The sequence below is a fragment of the Larimichthys crocea genome, chromosome XVI (genome assembly GCF_000972845.2).
Source record: "Larimichthys crocea isolate SSNF chromosome XVI, L_crocea_2.0, whole genome shotgun sequence".
Taxonomy (NCBI): Eukaryota; Metazoa; Chordata; class Actinopteri; family Sciaenidae; genus Larimichthys; species Larimichthys crocea.
Genome location: NC_040026.1, coordinates 23,071,946 through 23,087,988, shown reverse-complemented (window position 1 = coordinate 23,087,988; position 16,043 = coordinate 23,071,946). Strand labels below are relative to the sequence as shown.

At 42.7% G+C, this 16,043-nt stretch overlaps 2 protein-coding genes across 2 annotated transcripts; both read left to right on the top strand.

Annotated features, from left to right (window-relative positions):
• Window positions 1–229: 229 nt before the first annotated feature.
• mrpl10 (mitochondrial ribosomal protein L10) lies at window positions 230–3,568 on the top strand. Its single transcript, XM_019254193.2, has 5 exons — window positions 230–329; window positions 1,377–1,546; window positions 2,451–2,615; window positions 2,702–2,846; window positions 2,961–3,568. Exons 1-5 carry the CDS (start codon window positions 290–292, stop codon window positions 3,179–3,181), a joined length of 741 nt encoding a protein of 246 aa, XP_019109738.1. The 5' UTR covers window positions 230–289; the 3' UTR covers window positions 3,182–3,568.
• A 3,311-nt stretch (window positions 3,569–6,879) lies between these two features.
• On the top strand, window positions 6,880–16,012 carry osbpl7 (oxysterol binding protein-like 7). The gene is made up of 21 exons (XM_027289191.1): window positions 6,880–7,083; window positions 7,630–7,770; window positions 7,854–7,907; window positions 7,989–8,102; window positions 8,187–8,339; window positions 8,442–8,565; window positions 9,186–9,304; window positions 9,402–9,491; window positions 10,707–10,860; window positions 10,965–11,071; window positions 11,157–11,313; window positions 11,404–11,550; window positions 11,633–11,769; window positions 11,990–12,127; window positions 12,890–12,953; window positions 13,034–13,112; window positions 13,383–13,527; window positions 13,615–13,765; window positions 13,985–14,111; window positions 14,197–14,319; window positions 14,520–16,012. Exons 1-21 carry the CDS (start codon window positions 6,955–6,957, stop codon window positions 14,626–14,628), a joined length of 2,562 nt encoding a protein of 853 aa, XP_027144992.1. The 5' UTR covers window positions 6,880–6,954; the 3' UTR covers window positions 14,629–16,012.
• Window positions 16,013–16,043: the final 31 nt, after the last annotated feature.

Here is a 16,043-nt window from a genome sequence, read left to right as displayed (position 1 = left end):
TATATATAAATATATGTCACATTATGGACGGTTAACTGACGTTAACAAGTGTCAACAAACCGGCTACCACCGCATAAACATACATTAACATTTATACAACCGATTTCGCTTTTAAAAGTTTAGCTATAGAGTAATTTATATACCTGTAGGTGATTATAAACACATGTAACACGTTATTAAATGTGGTATATTATTGTGTTTTTGTGGTTGGATTATCTTTCCGCCGGTGCGACCGTGAACGCAGCATCCACGCTGACGTCACGTCCTGCATCCCGTGTTCCTGAGCAGCATGGCAGCGACCTTGTGTGTGAAGTTCCTCCTGAAACCAGGTAATAAAACATGAACGCTGCGTCTGTGTCCGCAGGTATCGGTCTGTAGCGGGTCGGTACTGCACGGCCTGTCTTCCAGGAGCTGGATCACGCTCGTGGTTCCGGTTAAACAGCTGATCTGAGCTCGGCGTGCAGCTCTGAGCTGAGATCAGAGGCAGCAAAGAAAGAGGAGGAAGTGAAATGATCAGAAGGAAACAGTTTAATATGGAAGGAAATATTCAATCAGTGCAAACAAAACTGGGAGAAACAGGAAAAGAGGGAGACATTTAAATTACAAGGTGAGCAGGAGACCATGAGCAGACACAGAACAGGGCACAGTAAACTGAAGAACACTCAGTATGTCAGGGAAACATCCAACTGTCATGGAGATGACAGACAGAGGGAAGAGATGAAGACAGGAGCAGTGGAGAATAGTTTCATGAGTATAATAGAATGTGGGAAATGTAGAAAAGGAGGAAGATCATAATTAGATATCTTGTTTTAACTGGGCTAATTAAAAGAATATAAAAAGAAAAGGAAGGAGGAAATAAATAAAGTCCAGAGGAGGGCAGTGTGCAACAAGAAGGATGCAAACATCAGAGAAGAAGAAGAAGAAGATGAAGAAGAAGCATGTTGAACCTGTGACACTGTGTCTTTCACACACACACACACACACACACACACACACACACACACACACACACACACACACACTCTGTGTCTTTCAGGATGGCTTCCTCACACACACACACTCTGTGTCTTTCAGGATGTCTTCCTCACACACACACACTCTGTGTCTTTCACACACACACACACACTCTGTGTCTTTCAGGATGTCTTCCTCTCTCACACACACTCTGTGTCTTTCAGGATGTCTTCCTCACACACACACACACTCTGTGTCTTTCAGGATGTCCTCCTCTCACACACACACACACTCTGTGTCTTTCAGGATGTCTTCCTCTCACACACACACTCTGTGTCTTTCAGGATGTCTTCCTCTCACAAACACACACACTCTGTGTCTTTCAGGATGTCTTCCTCTCACACACACTCTGTGTCTTTCAGGATGTCTTCCTCTCGCTCAGACTGTCCGGCACGGCTCCAAGGCTGTGACTCGACACAGGAGGCCGATGCACATCCTCAAACAGAAGCTCCTGGCTGTGACGAAGTACATCCCTCCTCCACGGGGTCCTCCTCCAGGAGCCTATCCCTCCCAAGTCCAGAGAGTCCAGGAGGTAACACTCACCCCATTTAACTCTGACAGGATGTTATGATGTCTCTGCTGTCCTCATGACCTGCAGGGGCCGAGAGTCAACAGTATTCTCTGTGGCATTGTTTGTGTCTTTATGCACAGGGACATTGTCCTGTTCACTTCAAATCCAGTTCTGCATGTACTCATCATGAATAATCATCTATTTCCCTCCCTCCCTCTAAGACATATTGTTAGGGAAGACTGGGTTCAGTTAAATTCATTATTCTCGTACAAGAAGGAGCGTTTAACAGTGCAGTGACAGAGAAAAGGCTCCTCGAGGAGCTCTAACAGTTGGTTCTTATACATTTTTTAAAAAAACGGGCTGTCTCGGACACCTCCCACCTGATACAGATAACATCATAACATTCCTTTTTGGTTTTCTGCTCAGTAATGAGCATTATGTATCAAAATGACACTTCTCAGGAAGTGCACGAGACATGCAAAAAACAGGAAACACACATTATATGATCAAAACATCTGAACCCCGGTATAATCCTAATTTTTAAAACACATATAAGACCTTTTATCATCATAACATCCCTCTCGACCAAACATCAGTTGCCATCCTCTCACCTTCTTCTGCGTTTTTTCAAGCCCGCCCAGATATCAGTCATTTCTCTGATTCATCTCAGCCTTATGTCATTTTAATACTGAATCTACTGTGAAAGCTAAAGCTGCTTCAGAGAAAGAATCGAATGTTAAATATATACCTGAATGTGTCTAGCAGTTGTGACTTTCTGGGGCATCTTCACAAATGTTCCTAAGAAGAAGAAGAAGAGGAGGAATCAGTCGTTATTATGTAGAAAGATTTTACTGCCCTGTGCACCTGAAATTAAACCGGCTTCATCCACCTTTGCTCCACTTCACTGTCCTTTTCATTTGAGCAGGACAGTCCTCTGATGTTACTCATGAAGAGGGATTTGAAGAAGGTGTTCGAGGACTATAAGATGATCGCTGTGGTCCAGAACAATGCCTGCAACTCTGAAGACATGTTGATGCTCAAGCACAGACTTTACAAACACGACATCACTGTCAAGTTGTTCCCTAACCAGGTGATGCTTAAAGTTGTGTTTATGTATTTTTAAGGCTGTTCTTTTATATTTTATATATCTCTAGTGAATTTTCCTCTTTTTTTCAGGTGACGCGCTCTTTCCTGAGAGACAGCGTTTACTGCAACATGGCTCCTCTGTTCATCGGTCCGACTCTTCTGTTTGTTAGTAAGGAGCCAAAGGTGAAGGAGATGCTGAAGACTCTGAGGGCCAGCCCACAGATGACGCTCCTGGGTACGTTTGTTTTCTGTCTGCATGCAAGATGAGATCGAGTTTATGGATCCCACATTGTTGAAGTTCACTTGTTACAGCAGCTCATTCACCACCGCGCTGCTCATGTCTCCGCAGGAGCCTCTATAGACAACACGCTGCTGAGCGCACAGGGGGTGGTGAGCTACTCCAAACTGCCGTCAGTGACCGTCGTCCAGGGCGAGCTGGTCAGCGGGCTGACGATGCTGACGTCCAACACCGCCTCCATGCTGCAGCGACACCCCACCCACCTGTCCGCCCTGCTCCAGCAGTACGTCAAGCAGCAGAGCTCGGGCGACAGCGCAGAGGAAGCCACGTAGAGCTTCGGAGGAAATCACTGGGACTGTTTTGAGTCGCAGATTTCCAGCTGCTTGGAACGGCGAGGGGCTGCCGGGTCGGACGCATGCTTTAGAATTTATTTTAATTTAGCACCAAAGTTCCAGACAGATTAGAAGAAGTCTGCATAAAAAGATCTTACAAATTTGAATGGAGCAGTTCAGTTGGTGCTCAATTGAACTAAATCACACTTGTGCGTCCACCCATAGGAGCACTGTGGCTACTGCAGCCTGCAGAACTGACTGTTCTCCGTGCACCTCGACCTCTCAGTGGAAATCTTGGATGGACAGTGCAGCAAATATGTCAGTGTCGCCTGAGTAATGTCTTTATTTAATGGTATAGTCACATATAAATAAACTATGTCAAACAGATGCGCTCTCATTTTCTTGTCTTGCAGAATGCAAACATGCATTTTAAGGTTTTCTCCTGTGTTACATGCACAGTCGTCACATCTGAACTGCCCGGTTGATGCACACAGCAGAACACCAGCCGGCAGCATTGTTGTAAGGCATAAGTGGCATCATGAAAACCACTCCAGGCAAAATAAACACAAGCGGTCACAGATCCTGATACGTTAATCTGCAGATTACAGCATGTTAATCTGGGTCAGTTAGTCTGTAATGGCCCGCCTTTCTTAGAGTGACCGACAGGTGCTCGCTCACACTGCTCTGCAGAAGAGGGAACATCAAGATGGCTTAAAACATTTTGATCCACAAACCGAGTAAAGGTGCAGAGATGAAATATAAAATTCACTTTGATTTAGTTATTTCAAAACGATAGGAGCTGTAATGCACCACCTGCAACCTTTACAAGGCAGAATATTAATGGGAAATAAAGGGGAAATTGTGATTTGCAGACAAATAAGAACATATCAACAAACGTTGATGTTTTTTCAGGAAACTTCCAACACACATGAGCTCATACTTCCTCCTTAAAATATATAATTTCATAAATTAAATCCCGCCCTAGCAGGATGAAGATCCAACGTTTTGCTTTTGCGCTTAAAAATGTGTAAACTAGGTGCGTAGAGTGAGTGGACGTTGGCTGGATTTACCCTCCACTACATCCTGCGGTGTAATTCCAGTTAATGCGGATAATGCCCAGGACACATTGCGCACGGCGTGCGCCTCCTGCGACGCGCAGCTTCTCCATGGATTTGGAGGCAGCGTGTGTCAGTCACCGGCAGAGAGGAGGCACGGCCGGCCAGATTATCAGAATTAGAGATTATCTGAGGAGAGATAACATGTAGTTTGACTTTTTTTTTAAACGTGTGTCGATGGGAAATCGTTTTCTTCGTCGTGATGGTGATTTCTCGCGGCACTTGCTGGGTTTGTCAGGCGCACGGGCCTGCGGCAGGTGATGAGAGTCGGAGGTGAATCTCAGGTAAGACTCTTCTCCTGTCTTTGAAACATGAACCAAGGCTTCAGAATATTTAATATTATTTAGATATGAGCTGTAATATACAGTCATCTCTGTTCATGTTGTTAGAAGATACAAATCGTTTGGTTGAAGTGAAATAAACTTCTCAGTGACTTCTTAATGGGCTTTAGATAAGAGCTTGTGCAGGTCTGAAGAGTTCACAAGAGGCCTTAAAGGACTGAGACACACTGAACCGTTTCTACTCAAATATATCAAAGTGTCAAAGTGTGTGTGTTTGTGTTTGTGTGTGTGTCACAAAGTCACCTCTGATTTTGCATTACAAACATACTGAGTGCTTATAATTTAAGTCTTAAGGAGAATCCTCACTTACTCTATTTAAAAATGTCACACTCATTCATGAATATTTGATCCTTGCTCCAGTTTTTATTCCAGAAAAAGATTACAGCTGTCATAATGTCACATCTTAACCCGTCATCATGATGCAGTTGGTTGGCTGTTGTTGTCTCCGGGTTGACTTGGCCTCCATAATCAAATAATGAGCTCATGATGTCACTTCATCACTGTGTGTATCATAGCTCCTCTGTTCTGGGACAAACCGGCTTAAAAGTGGCATTCTGACCAAGAACCGTCAAACTCACTCTGTAAATAACAGATTTTCAAAATGTTTTCCCAAAGTGACTTTTGATTTTTGCAAAATCTTCAAACCTGAAATTATAGTTTGTTTTTTTAATTTAACGCTATGTGGAAACAGTTATTTAACTGTAGAATATTTAGAATATTCTTTATTTTCTTCCTTGAGTCAGCGAGCTCAAGAAACTGCAAATCCTTTCATCCTGTTTCCGCCACATGCTTTCATCACTGAGATCAGTGACTCTCCTCCTCTCTCCTGCCCTTACATAACAAGCAAGCCAAGCCAGGCGGCTTGTGCCCAGATTCAGTTTGTTTTTTGCAGATGGATGATGATAAAACCTAAACGTAGCGACTTCCCTGCATGAGCAGATCAAGTTTTGAAATTAAATGCACACTGGAAATGTTGCAGATGCACGTGTGAAATGTTTCCTCCATGCAAACTAAATTTGGTTGCCGCTTCGCAAACCTGTTCTGCTACAAGCCTTTATGGAAACAGATAGTTTTTGTATTAAATGCTATATATAGATGATTTCAGACTCCAGCAGTTGTATTTGGTTATTGTGGTCAGCTGCTTTACATTTTTTGTGTCAGTGCTTTGTGACAAGTGGCTAAAAACATTCCCTGAAAAACCAATTACGCCGAGGTTGGTAATCCTCTCCCTGCAGGCGGTGTTGGTCATGGTGTGTGATAAAGTTCTTCTGACTTGGATTCTTGTTCTATAACAACTGATGAACTAATCAGCCTAATGTCAGACTTTTATTCACTGGACTGGAGCATGTTGCACAGTGTTTATGTCAGGTTTTAAGCACCTTGTTCAAAAGCTCTGATTGAGTGACACAGCAACCACAGCAAAGAATGACTCTGCATCTTCACGGACTGTTCCTGTTTTTACTTCAATCATATTGTAAACAACTGTCAGTAATTCATTTTTTAAAAGATTTATAGCATCTGGAAACATATATATCATATAGAATTAAAAGATTCTCACCGCAGATGTTTGATTTTAGTTTATTTATATATTTAGTTTTGTTGTTGCTCATTATGGGTGACTTTAAGATCTAGATGCGTATCCAGGCAGCATGTACGACATCACATAAACCGAGAGCTCAGCTCCAACCCCTGTTAGGTAACTGGATTACTCAGAGTCCTATCTCGTCTCCGTTGAGCCTATTTAACACTTTCTCTTTAGTTTCTTGCTCGTGGAGCTGCTTCGCCTTCAAGAGTCAGTACACAGCTCGCCGTGAAGGACAATGTCAGACTTGACATGCACAAATAAAAATAAAAAACTGCAAGAGGTCCATTTATTCTGGGGCTTCTGATCATATCACATGATCTTCTACAGCAGATGGATTTTGACCAGCTGTCATGGAGGAGTAGACGTTGATTTTGAAAAAGTATTCACACTGTTTCGGTAAATAAAAGTAGTAATAGCACACTATAAAAATACCCTATTACAAGTGTGAATATATTGGCAACAAAACAGTTGTAAAGTAAAGAAATATACTCCTTATGCAGAGTGGACCTTGGGGTCAGTGTAATTACATTTAAGCAACAGTTTAATGGACATTTTATAGACTAAACAATAAAAAGAATCATTAATATTTTAATGTTATATTCAAAGATGGATTATATGCAGTCGCTGGGATAACCATCCTGACATTTCAGGGGGGTTTTGGCAGATTGCAGCGGATCTCTCAACAACCAGCCGATCACCACAGGAAGGGAAGTCTGAGGTCTGCCCTCTGAGATGGATTCATACGGCTCTTCACTGAACCGCAGCCAGTCGCTGGTGAGCGGCCTGGAGAAGAATTCACCGACCTGGAAGCCGTCCCACTCTCGGAGCAGCAGCACTCTGTCATCTCGCCACTCCAGACAGGTGAGGATTTTCTATCACTACAGGAGAGCATGACAACGTTATTTTGCATGAAACAACTGGGATGAGTGAAGGGCAGTGAAATCAGCCACCATGCAGTGTTATTGTGACGATGCTGTGGATTTTATCATGCATACAGCTTAGCTTTTACAGTGAAAAACCACCAAACCATGACAGTAAAAGAGCGTAAAATGCGCCACAAGTCCAAAAATAAAGAATACCCATTCACATGTCTCTCATAAACAGAGTTTCAGATGTTCAAAATTCAACAAATTTTAGAGATTACTAATAAAGTAAGTAAGGAATGATTACATAAAGCATCCTGCCTTCTTTTTTGAGCATTTGAAACAAAGTTAACTCACTTAAACACATCAGAACTGACACCAGAATATTTCAGGCTTTGTTGGTTTCTGTCCATGTGATGTCATCATCTGTTGTGTTTGCGGTTGTGCTTTTGTAAGAGGTCACTGCAACTGCAAACACACAGAACAAGACACAAAAGTGTCCTGACTTTGTGAGAAACGTTTTCCTCATTCACGCTGTTCATAGATTATCAAAGACTGGGAAGTGATCGACGACCTTCAGGCAGAAATGCAAACAGGAGGTGACGCTCATGACATGACCACCCCGGGTATCTGTGAGGGATATCTTCTCAAGAGGAGGAAGTGGCCTCTTAAAGGGTGGCACAAGGTGAGAAATCCATCCACTTCTTTTAATATTTGATGTTAAATAAAGTCTGTTATTAAAAAGACGTTGTTTGGTCTCTTTTTCAGCGATACTTTGTCTTGGAAACGGGGATCCTGCGTTACTCCAAAAATCAACAAGATGTAAGTGAATGCTACATTTTCTTACAAGATATTTCACTAACTAGATTTGTGAACACTTTAAAAACATTTTCTCCACTAAAGGTCTGCAGGGGAAGAGTCCAGGGCTCCCTCGATGTCAGTCTCGCAGTGATGTCCATAAACAAGAAAACGAATCGGATCGACTTGGACGCAGGGGACATTCTCTATCACATGAAGGTAAATTCTCAAACTCTGCTGACATTTTTCAAACATATGAATAGTATGCCTTCAGGTTAAAAACACTCCTCTTGTCTCTCCAAGGCCAAGAGCCACGAACTCTTCTACATTTGGGTAACAAAGCTACAAGCCCACCGCTTGTTCAAGAAGAACGAGGCGGCTCATGTTCACAGCAGCTTCCTTCAGACTCTGTCCCACAGCACTGCAGCTGGACAAGCTCAGAGAAACGGAGATTTGGTGACTGTGAGATAAAACAATAAAGCCAAAGCTAACACAACAATATTGACTAAGCGAGTGTCGGATTAACTCCTGCATCCTCTTCCTATCCGTGTTTTCTAGAGCTCTGCAGGTGTGGCGGATTCGGCTGGAGCATCAGGAGTACCGCCTTCAGCCAACACGGCTGTGAACAGCAAAGTGTCCGCTTGGCTGCAGCAAAGTCACGACCCGGACGCCTGTGTTCAAGGTGTTTGTCATAAATTCCCAACTGCAAAGAGAAAGATTCATAAATAAATGAAAGAAACACATTTTGAAGCTTAACAGACCTCTGTCCTCTCTGCTTGAGGCTACTGTCATAGCAGCAAGATTCAGTTGCATGGTCGGTAATGTAGGCGAATAATTACAACAATATTTCTGCTTCTGCTGCAACAAAACTGTCCATCATGAGTCTGACAGTGTTGTACAGTAGGAGTGCAATGCTAAATCAAATGTCAAAGCAGCTATTGGACGTGAGCTCTTGGTGGTATATTTTCATAGTCCTCTGGATTGAAGGACACGTGTACATTTTGTGGCATCATGTTAAAACGTTGTGTATACCGTACAGATGTTTGGCAGCCTGTAGTTCTTCATTGGTCTTTCTTACTATTTAATCTTTTCCACCATTTAAAGTCCCTAAGATGTATTGTACAGCACAAATTCACGACGTCTAAATGTTTGAATGTATCCCCAAACTGTTTCTCTTGTAACTGCTGCTCTCTCTGTGGAGTCCTTGCCCTTTTTTTTCGCTGTAAAATGAGCACATGAATCTGAGCCATCAGCCACAGAAACTCAATAAAAGAATATACCTCGTATGTCTTCTTCTTCCAGAGCTACACCGATGCCATTTGGAACTTTCTGAGCTGAGCCGCCTAATCCAGAGCCTGCAGACGTTGGAGACGAGCCAGTCTTTCACTAACGGGGACCTAAAGCGCATCATCAGCATACAGGTTGATTTTCTGCAAAGACCAAATCACTTCTCCGTTCTACGTAGCATCACGTGAAGACATTATTTATCATAATATTCTGTTTTTAAAAAAAATACAGAATCTTTCGCTGGAGAAGCCGAAGAAGCAGAGGTCAGGGAAGATGTGGGGTCACTCTCGCACTCTGTCCCGAGTGGAGGCTCTGGGGATGGTAAGTCTGTATTTATGTTTAGACCTAAACACTGTTTTACATTGATTTGACATTAATTAATATTAATGTTGGTCTTTGATTTAAACCATGAATGAAGTCTTATTACTCATAATGTTTTAGAGCATTGGGTTTAAGTATCTGACAACCCCTCAGTAACATTTTGGGGCTTTTCTCTAATCCAAAGCCTATTCGTGGGATTACTAAATCGGTGAGTTGGCAATGGGCAGAACATGAAATGACTTTAATTCATAAGTTTACACACTGCAGCACACTGCCACCCTGAACATAGAGAATATGACTTACTTTAGGTTTAAAAATGTAATAATGTGCTTTGTTTTAATTGCACTGCTCTTTATCAACATCCAAAGCATATTTATATACCCGAGTATTTTATCTTACCCACATGTCAGCATGATATTGATGTATAGAATAATTTGAATTGTAGAGTAAAATCAATAGATCAGTGAAGTCGATCTTAATTTAGATGCTAGTAGTTTTCAGTCCTGTTCTTTAGAAACCAGACTACTGCTGCTTGTCTTATCTACCGGCGACTTCAGAGTACTACAGCTCTGAAGGTTTTCTGTCTGTCCAAACCAACAGGACCTGATTTAAATGTGGAATATCAAACGAGCACAGTTAATAAGCTGGTAGCACAGAAAACCTGCAGGGCTGTGGTACTTGAAGACCAGGTTTGAGCCTGAAAAAGGAAGTCGATCTAAATTTTGCAAATGCATAGTAACCTGTAGCAGGGAAAGCACAGGTGTAACTAATATAATAAACACACTAAGTGTCTGCAGGATCATCCTGGGCACGATGTCGCAACAATAAAACAGTTAAAGCTGTACTGGAGATCCAACAGGCCTCAATCCAGAACAATTAAATTAGTTACACCTGTGTTTGATTTAATGTGAAACTGGAGAGACAGATCATCTGTGCATGCTTTGCATCATTTGCTTTAAATCAAAGGAAGAGTTTGACATTTTTGCTGAGTTAGAAGAACTGAAGAAGAAGACTGATGCTGCTCTCGTGTTTCTATGGTTACTATGAAGCTACTTACAGCAGCTTATTAGCGTAGCTTAGCATAGAGACTGGAAACAGATGGGAACAGTTAGCCTGGCTCAGTGCAAAGTGCATTAGATATTATTTACTCACAGTATGAAATAGTTCTGATGATTAAAGGCCTGTTAACTCAATCCTCCACTGTTCACCTCGTAGTTGTCCTCCAGTCACCTGAGCAACTCGTCTCACCTTGGTACCTCAGTGCCCTCGATCCCTGACTACGTCTACTCCCAGCTGTCCCCTCCTACTGTCACACTGTCGCCCGAGGGCAAGAAGATCCAGCAGGACATCTGCACCACGTCACTACGAGGTCAGAAAAATGCAGATATACAAAGACAGTCATGGTTCCTACAAGGTAGTAGATAAATGAGCAAAACACAGGAAACGCATGTTTCTTCTTTCACTCCTCTTCAGTGCTCGCTTCACTGAGGACAGTGCATGAAACTCTGTCTCGGGAGAGACAGAAGCTGCAGGAGGTCTGGGAGACTAACAACATCCACCAGTCGAACACATTAGCTGAGGTGAGCTCCACGTCGCACCTGTCGCCCGGATTCTCTGGCACATTTCATCCTCTCCTGGTGTTTAACGGTTGCTTTTCTTCGTCAGCCTGCAGCCTCCCGTGGACCTCCCTCAGTAACAGATTCGGCTGCCGAGTATTTTGACGCCAGCGCTGACGTCCTTTGTGGCAGCTCCTCTGAGCTGTCCGATGAATCGGGCCTTAGTGATGGAAGCACTACCAACTCTGAGCCAGAGGAAGGACACGGTGGGTACATCTACATTAGCTCCATCCATCAGCTCCAATCTTAATTACCTGATTATGATTAATATTATTATCCTTTTATCGACATTACAGTCTCAGCCACCCGGAAGTACCGTGCTAGCATCTCCAAGACTCCTAACTCTGTTGTTCCAAAGAGCACCGGCCGGCGGACCACACTGCCTGCGACCTGCCCTGACAACAGCCATGTGGGCCTCATGGCTATCCTCTACAACAACATAGGCAAGGACACGTTCATAACTCTTTATTTACATAGTTATATTTACAACAGTTTACTGAGTCTCATGCTCTGTTTGTCCCTCAGGTAAAGACTTGGCCCGGGTGTCCATGCCTGCTGCTCTCAATGAGCCCGTTAACCTGCTGCAGAGGCTGTGCGAAGAGCTGGAGTACAGTGAGCTGCTGGATACTGCCAACAATACAGCGGACCCCTACCAGAGGATGGTAATACTGTTCAAACATGTGTTTGTGTGAGGCAGACGGGAAACAACATGAACACAGTCGGATAAATCTGTGCGTGCTTAGATGTTGATTCCTGTATTTTTAAAAATGCTGGACCAAACTGAGTGATAAGATCGTCCAAGAAGCAGCGACACAGTGTGCATTAATGAAATAAAGATAAAATAAAGATGATCCATGCTTTTGTATTTTGTATCTTTTACAGATTTACATTGCTGCCTTCGCTATCTCTGGTTACTCCACTGCGACGTTCAGGAACCGGTACAAGCCCTTCAACCCGGTGCTGGGGGAGACGTACGAGTGTGTCAGGGAGGACCGCGGCTTCCGCCTCATCAGTGAGCAGGTATCTCACAAACAGAGCATAGTTTGTCTTACATGCATTCAATAAGACCTGCTCTATATATGAAAAGTGTCACGCTCACGGCTGCATGGGACCAAAAACAATTAAGCTGACCTGCTTTTAGAATTGGGTAAAAAGTCTGTGGGGAATTACTATTACCCCCCATAATCCCGCCTTGGTAAATTAAGATGAATCACCTCAGCTGCACGGAGCTGCACGAGTCAACGCCGAGTGATTTATTGCTTCAATAAAACCGCCGTAACTAATCATGTCATCATTTCACTTCAGAATCATTTGTGTTGAAGTGATAGCAATTAAGAGAAAAGTGATTAAACGTCAACGATTATTCAGATTTCAGAATAAATGTCAATGCTCAAACTCTGAGATTATAAAATGAGATTCTCAGTCTTTTCACTGATGCATATTCAGAAGTATTCTGATGCACGATGTATAGTGTCAAGATACAATTACTCCTATTAATATAATCGATTATAAATCAATGTATGTGATCAAAAACCTTCCCATGGCAGGACTATCGACCAGCATAACACCTGGTTGGGTTGCATTGTGCGTAATGAAGGCACCGCGTAGAAGAATCTCTGGTTCTGGAGTCTTTGAAGACAAAATGCACGTAAAGCATTGTCATGTCATGTTTAGCACCAAACTGAAAGCTTGCGGCTCTCAGCAGCTTTCAAAGTTCAAAGCCAAGGTTCTCGTGACGAGTCCGGTCATCTTGTCTTCAAAGTTCTCTCTCTTCTTTACCAGGTCTGCCACCATCCCCCCATCTCTGCCTGCCATGCAGAGTCAGACAACTTCTCCTTTTGGCAAGGTGAGACTTTTTCTTATTCTCTAACTCTGCTCTGTAAATGCAGATGTACAGTTACAGCATTTATTTATATTCCTGAACAGATCAGCGATGGAAAAATAAGTTCTGGGGGAAGTCACTCGAGATCCTGCCGACAGGAATGGTGAATGTTACTCTGTCAAGGTAAACAGTCTACACCTGTCCATCTGTAAATTTACTGAGGCCTCTGTTAGATGAGGCATGGCACTAAATGCCATATAATGTTAATTATTCTGTGAAACGATGAAGGTTTCTTTTCATTTTTTAGAGGTTTTTGTCTTTATTTGGCAGTTGACAGTATATTAAGAGACATAAAACATGTGTTAAAGTTCATCATAATGTCCCAAAACCCAAAGAGAGAGAAAAATAGCAAACACTCACATTTGATATGATGAATCTTGATGTTTGATCCAGGTATGGAGACCACTACGAGTGGAACAAAGTAGTGACCTGCATCCATAACGTCCTCAGTCAGCAGCGCTATCTGGAGCATTACGGAGAGGTCACCATCCGCAACCTCAACAGTGACGTCTGCACCTGCAAGATCACCTTCGTTAAGGTGAATCCAACGATCCGGCTGTGTTCAGTTCCACGTGTCGCGTGTCTTTTCTGATTTTCACTGACAGGTTTGTGTTTTGTCGTACAGTCTCGTTACTGGGGCTCAGATACAAACAAGAACGAGGTGCAGGGGACGGTGCTGGACCAAAGCGGGAGCGTCATACACCGGTTTGGAGGTCTGTGGCACGAAGGCATCTTCTGTGACACTCTGCCCACTCCGAAATGTGTCTGGAAGCCAAGTGAGTCCATGATCACCCCAAACAAGACTTTTGTTTCCTCTCGAGTTTGACCTTGAGGTGTTTAATGTGTTGATGTAACTCTGCTTTAGAGGTGGAGAGGTTAAATGTAAGTGAAGTCAGATCGTCAAACACTCCCCGTTGCCAGAACTGCTAATCGACATAAATCCGAGCGTCACGTTTGTGCAGCAGCTCACCTGAGAGGCTTGTGTCACCCCACAGATCCGCAGCCAGAGGATTATCTGCTGTACTATGGCTTCTCCACCTTTGCCATGGAGGTGAATGAACTCCCCCCAGAGCTGAAGCCTCTCCTGCCTCCTACGGACAGCCGCCTGCGCCCAGACCAAAGGTGAGCAGAGCTGGAGATGAAAACACATTTTCTCTGGTTCTCTGAGTGCGTTCAGTGCTCTTTAAGATCTTTCCTCTTTTCATAGGATGCTGGAGGACGGACAGGTGGATGAAGCAGACAGAAAGAAAGACATTATCGAGGAAATTCAGAGGGAGCGGAGAAAAGAGCTGAGCAAGAGGGGTGAAGAACACGTTCCACGTTTTTTCAAGTGAGTTCATTTCTTTGATAATCCTGATTATAGATGATTTTATATTTCTATCTATAAGCCATCTTATTTTAATGATAAGGCCATAAATTAATCATGCGTTAGTGTCCTTATTGCTCAAACTAAATGTCAAACCTTCATGTTTAATTCCATATATATCGAGTACAAGGTCAGGTTATATATCTGAGCTTCTTCTTCTTCAGGAAAGCCAAAGATCACTGTGGACGGGACGTGTGGTTGACCAACGACACTTACTGGAAGCTGAGAGAGAATCCAGGTTTCGCTAACACTGAAAACATTACTCTGTGGTGACGAGACAAAAACACACCGGCAGAGAGAGAGAGATAAATATCAGGTGGTGGATATGTGGACAGCATACATGAACCGCTCTGAGTAACGTGCAGGGTGGAGATAGTGCTGCTGATCTTTCTGTGCACCCGTGACTGGCTCATGGGAACCCGACCACTGCGCCCAGTACAGGTCTCCTCAGGATCTATTTTGTAATACATTTATTTATTCATTTATTTTTAGATTACTTCAACAAACGTGTATCTGTTCATATTTTTTGAGTTTTCTGCCGAAAAGACTGAACGTGTGACGCACGCTCGGCAGACTGTGAAATGACTTCAGAATGAAAAACTCTTTTACAGTTGTCCAAACTGCAGCATGTTAGTGTTTATTAAACGTAAAAGGTTTAATCAGATCGTGTCCTTTCAGCTCGTTTACTGTGTTTCATAATGAGTACGATTGTTTGAGCGTGTCAGGGCTGCAGCAACACGAGGAGGCCCGTAGGTTTGTGCTCATTTGTTTGGGAATATGCACCACCAGAGCAAAACACAGTGACGATGAACGGGTGAATATCAGACTTGTGTTCATCAGGTAGCCAGAAACAGGACTTAAAAGAGAAGATAATTAGAGCTGCAACAATTAGTTGGTCGACAGTGAATTGAATCTGGAGTAGGCAGATTTTTTTATCGTCATTAGTCCTTCCAGATATTTTAATTCAAGCGAGAGAAAACAAACAAAATCGAATCTACCTCCGACTCCAGGTGATTTCAGAGAGGTAGCGCTCTCATTGGCTGTATGTTGGTTTGGTGGGAGCGGCTTAAAGGAGGCGGACAGTTTTGCATTGATTTGCACAGATACTGCAGCTTTAATCTGCAGCTATAATTTCTAATCGATAAGTGATTAGTCGTTCTTTAAGCAAATACTTTCGGGTTTCAGTTTCTCAAACGATTCTTGAAGACAATTTCTAGACAATTAAACAATTAATTGAGGCTAACAGACGTGTAAAGATGAAAGACGTTGGCCACTTCAGCTTTAAAGATGATTGTTGTTGTTTTAATATTATTACTGTGTCCAACTGTGCGTGGTGCATACGCCCTGAATAAATAACCAACTTGGTATCTGTTGCTTTTATATTACCGAGCATGGTGTGAACTTAAAAGAGGATGTTTCATTGATAAAGTTTAAGACAGTATCTGTCTGAATACTTTGGTCATGGCTGACAAAGATCATGTGATGGTACAAAAACAACATTTTAATGTTTTTTATTTGTTATTTAAAAAAAGAGAATCACCAACCTTCAGTATATTTACATATTTAAACGAGGAGAGGAGATGTTTTTCTGTATTTTTATGTCATAATTAGTGAAAAGAATATCCAGCTGGTTGGAAACGTGTACATACTGTATTTACACAGTTTTTATTTCATTGTTTCATTTATTA

Coding starts and splice junctions, on each gene's coding strand:
- mrpl10 (XM_019254193.2), top strand. CDS start 290: ATGGCAGCGACCTTGTGTGTGAAGTTCCTCCTGAAACCAG. Junction 1,547..2,450: donor AAGTCCAGAGAGTCCAGGAG/GTAACACTCACC, acceptor TCATTTGAGCAG/GACAGTCCTCTGATGTTACT. Junction 2,847..2,960: donor CCCACAGATGACGCTCCTGG/GTACGTTTGTTT, acceptor ATGTCTCCGCAG/GAGCCTCTATAGACAACACG.
- osbpl7 (XM_027289191.1), top strand. CDS start 6,955: ATGGATTCATACGGCTCTTCACTGAACCGCAGCCAGTCGCTGGTGAGC. Junction 8,566..9,185: donor CCCGGACGCCTGTGTTCAAG/GTGTTTGTCATA, acceptor TTCTTCTTCCAG/AGCTACACCGATGCCATTTG. Junction 10,861..10,964: donor CTGCACCACGTCACTACGAG/GTCAGAAAAATG, acceptor ACTCCTCTTCAG/TGCTCGCTTCACTGAGGACA.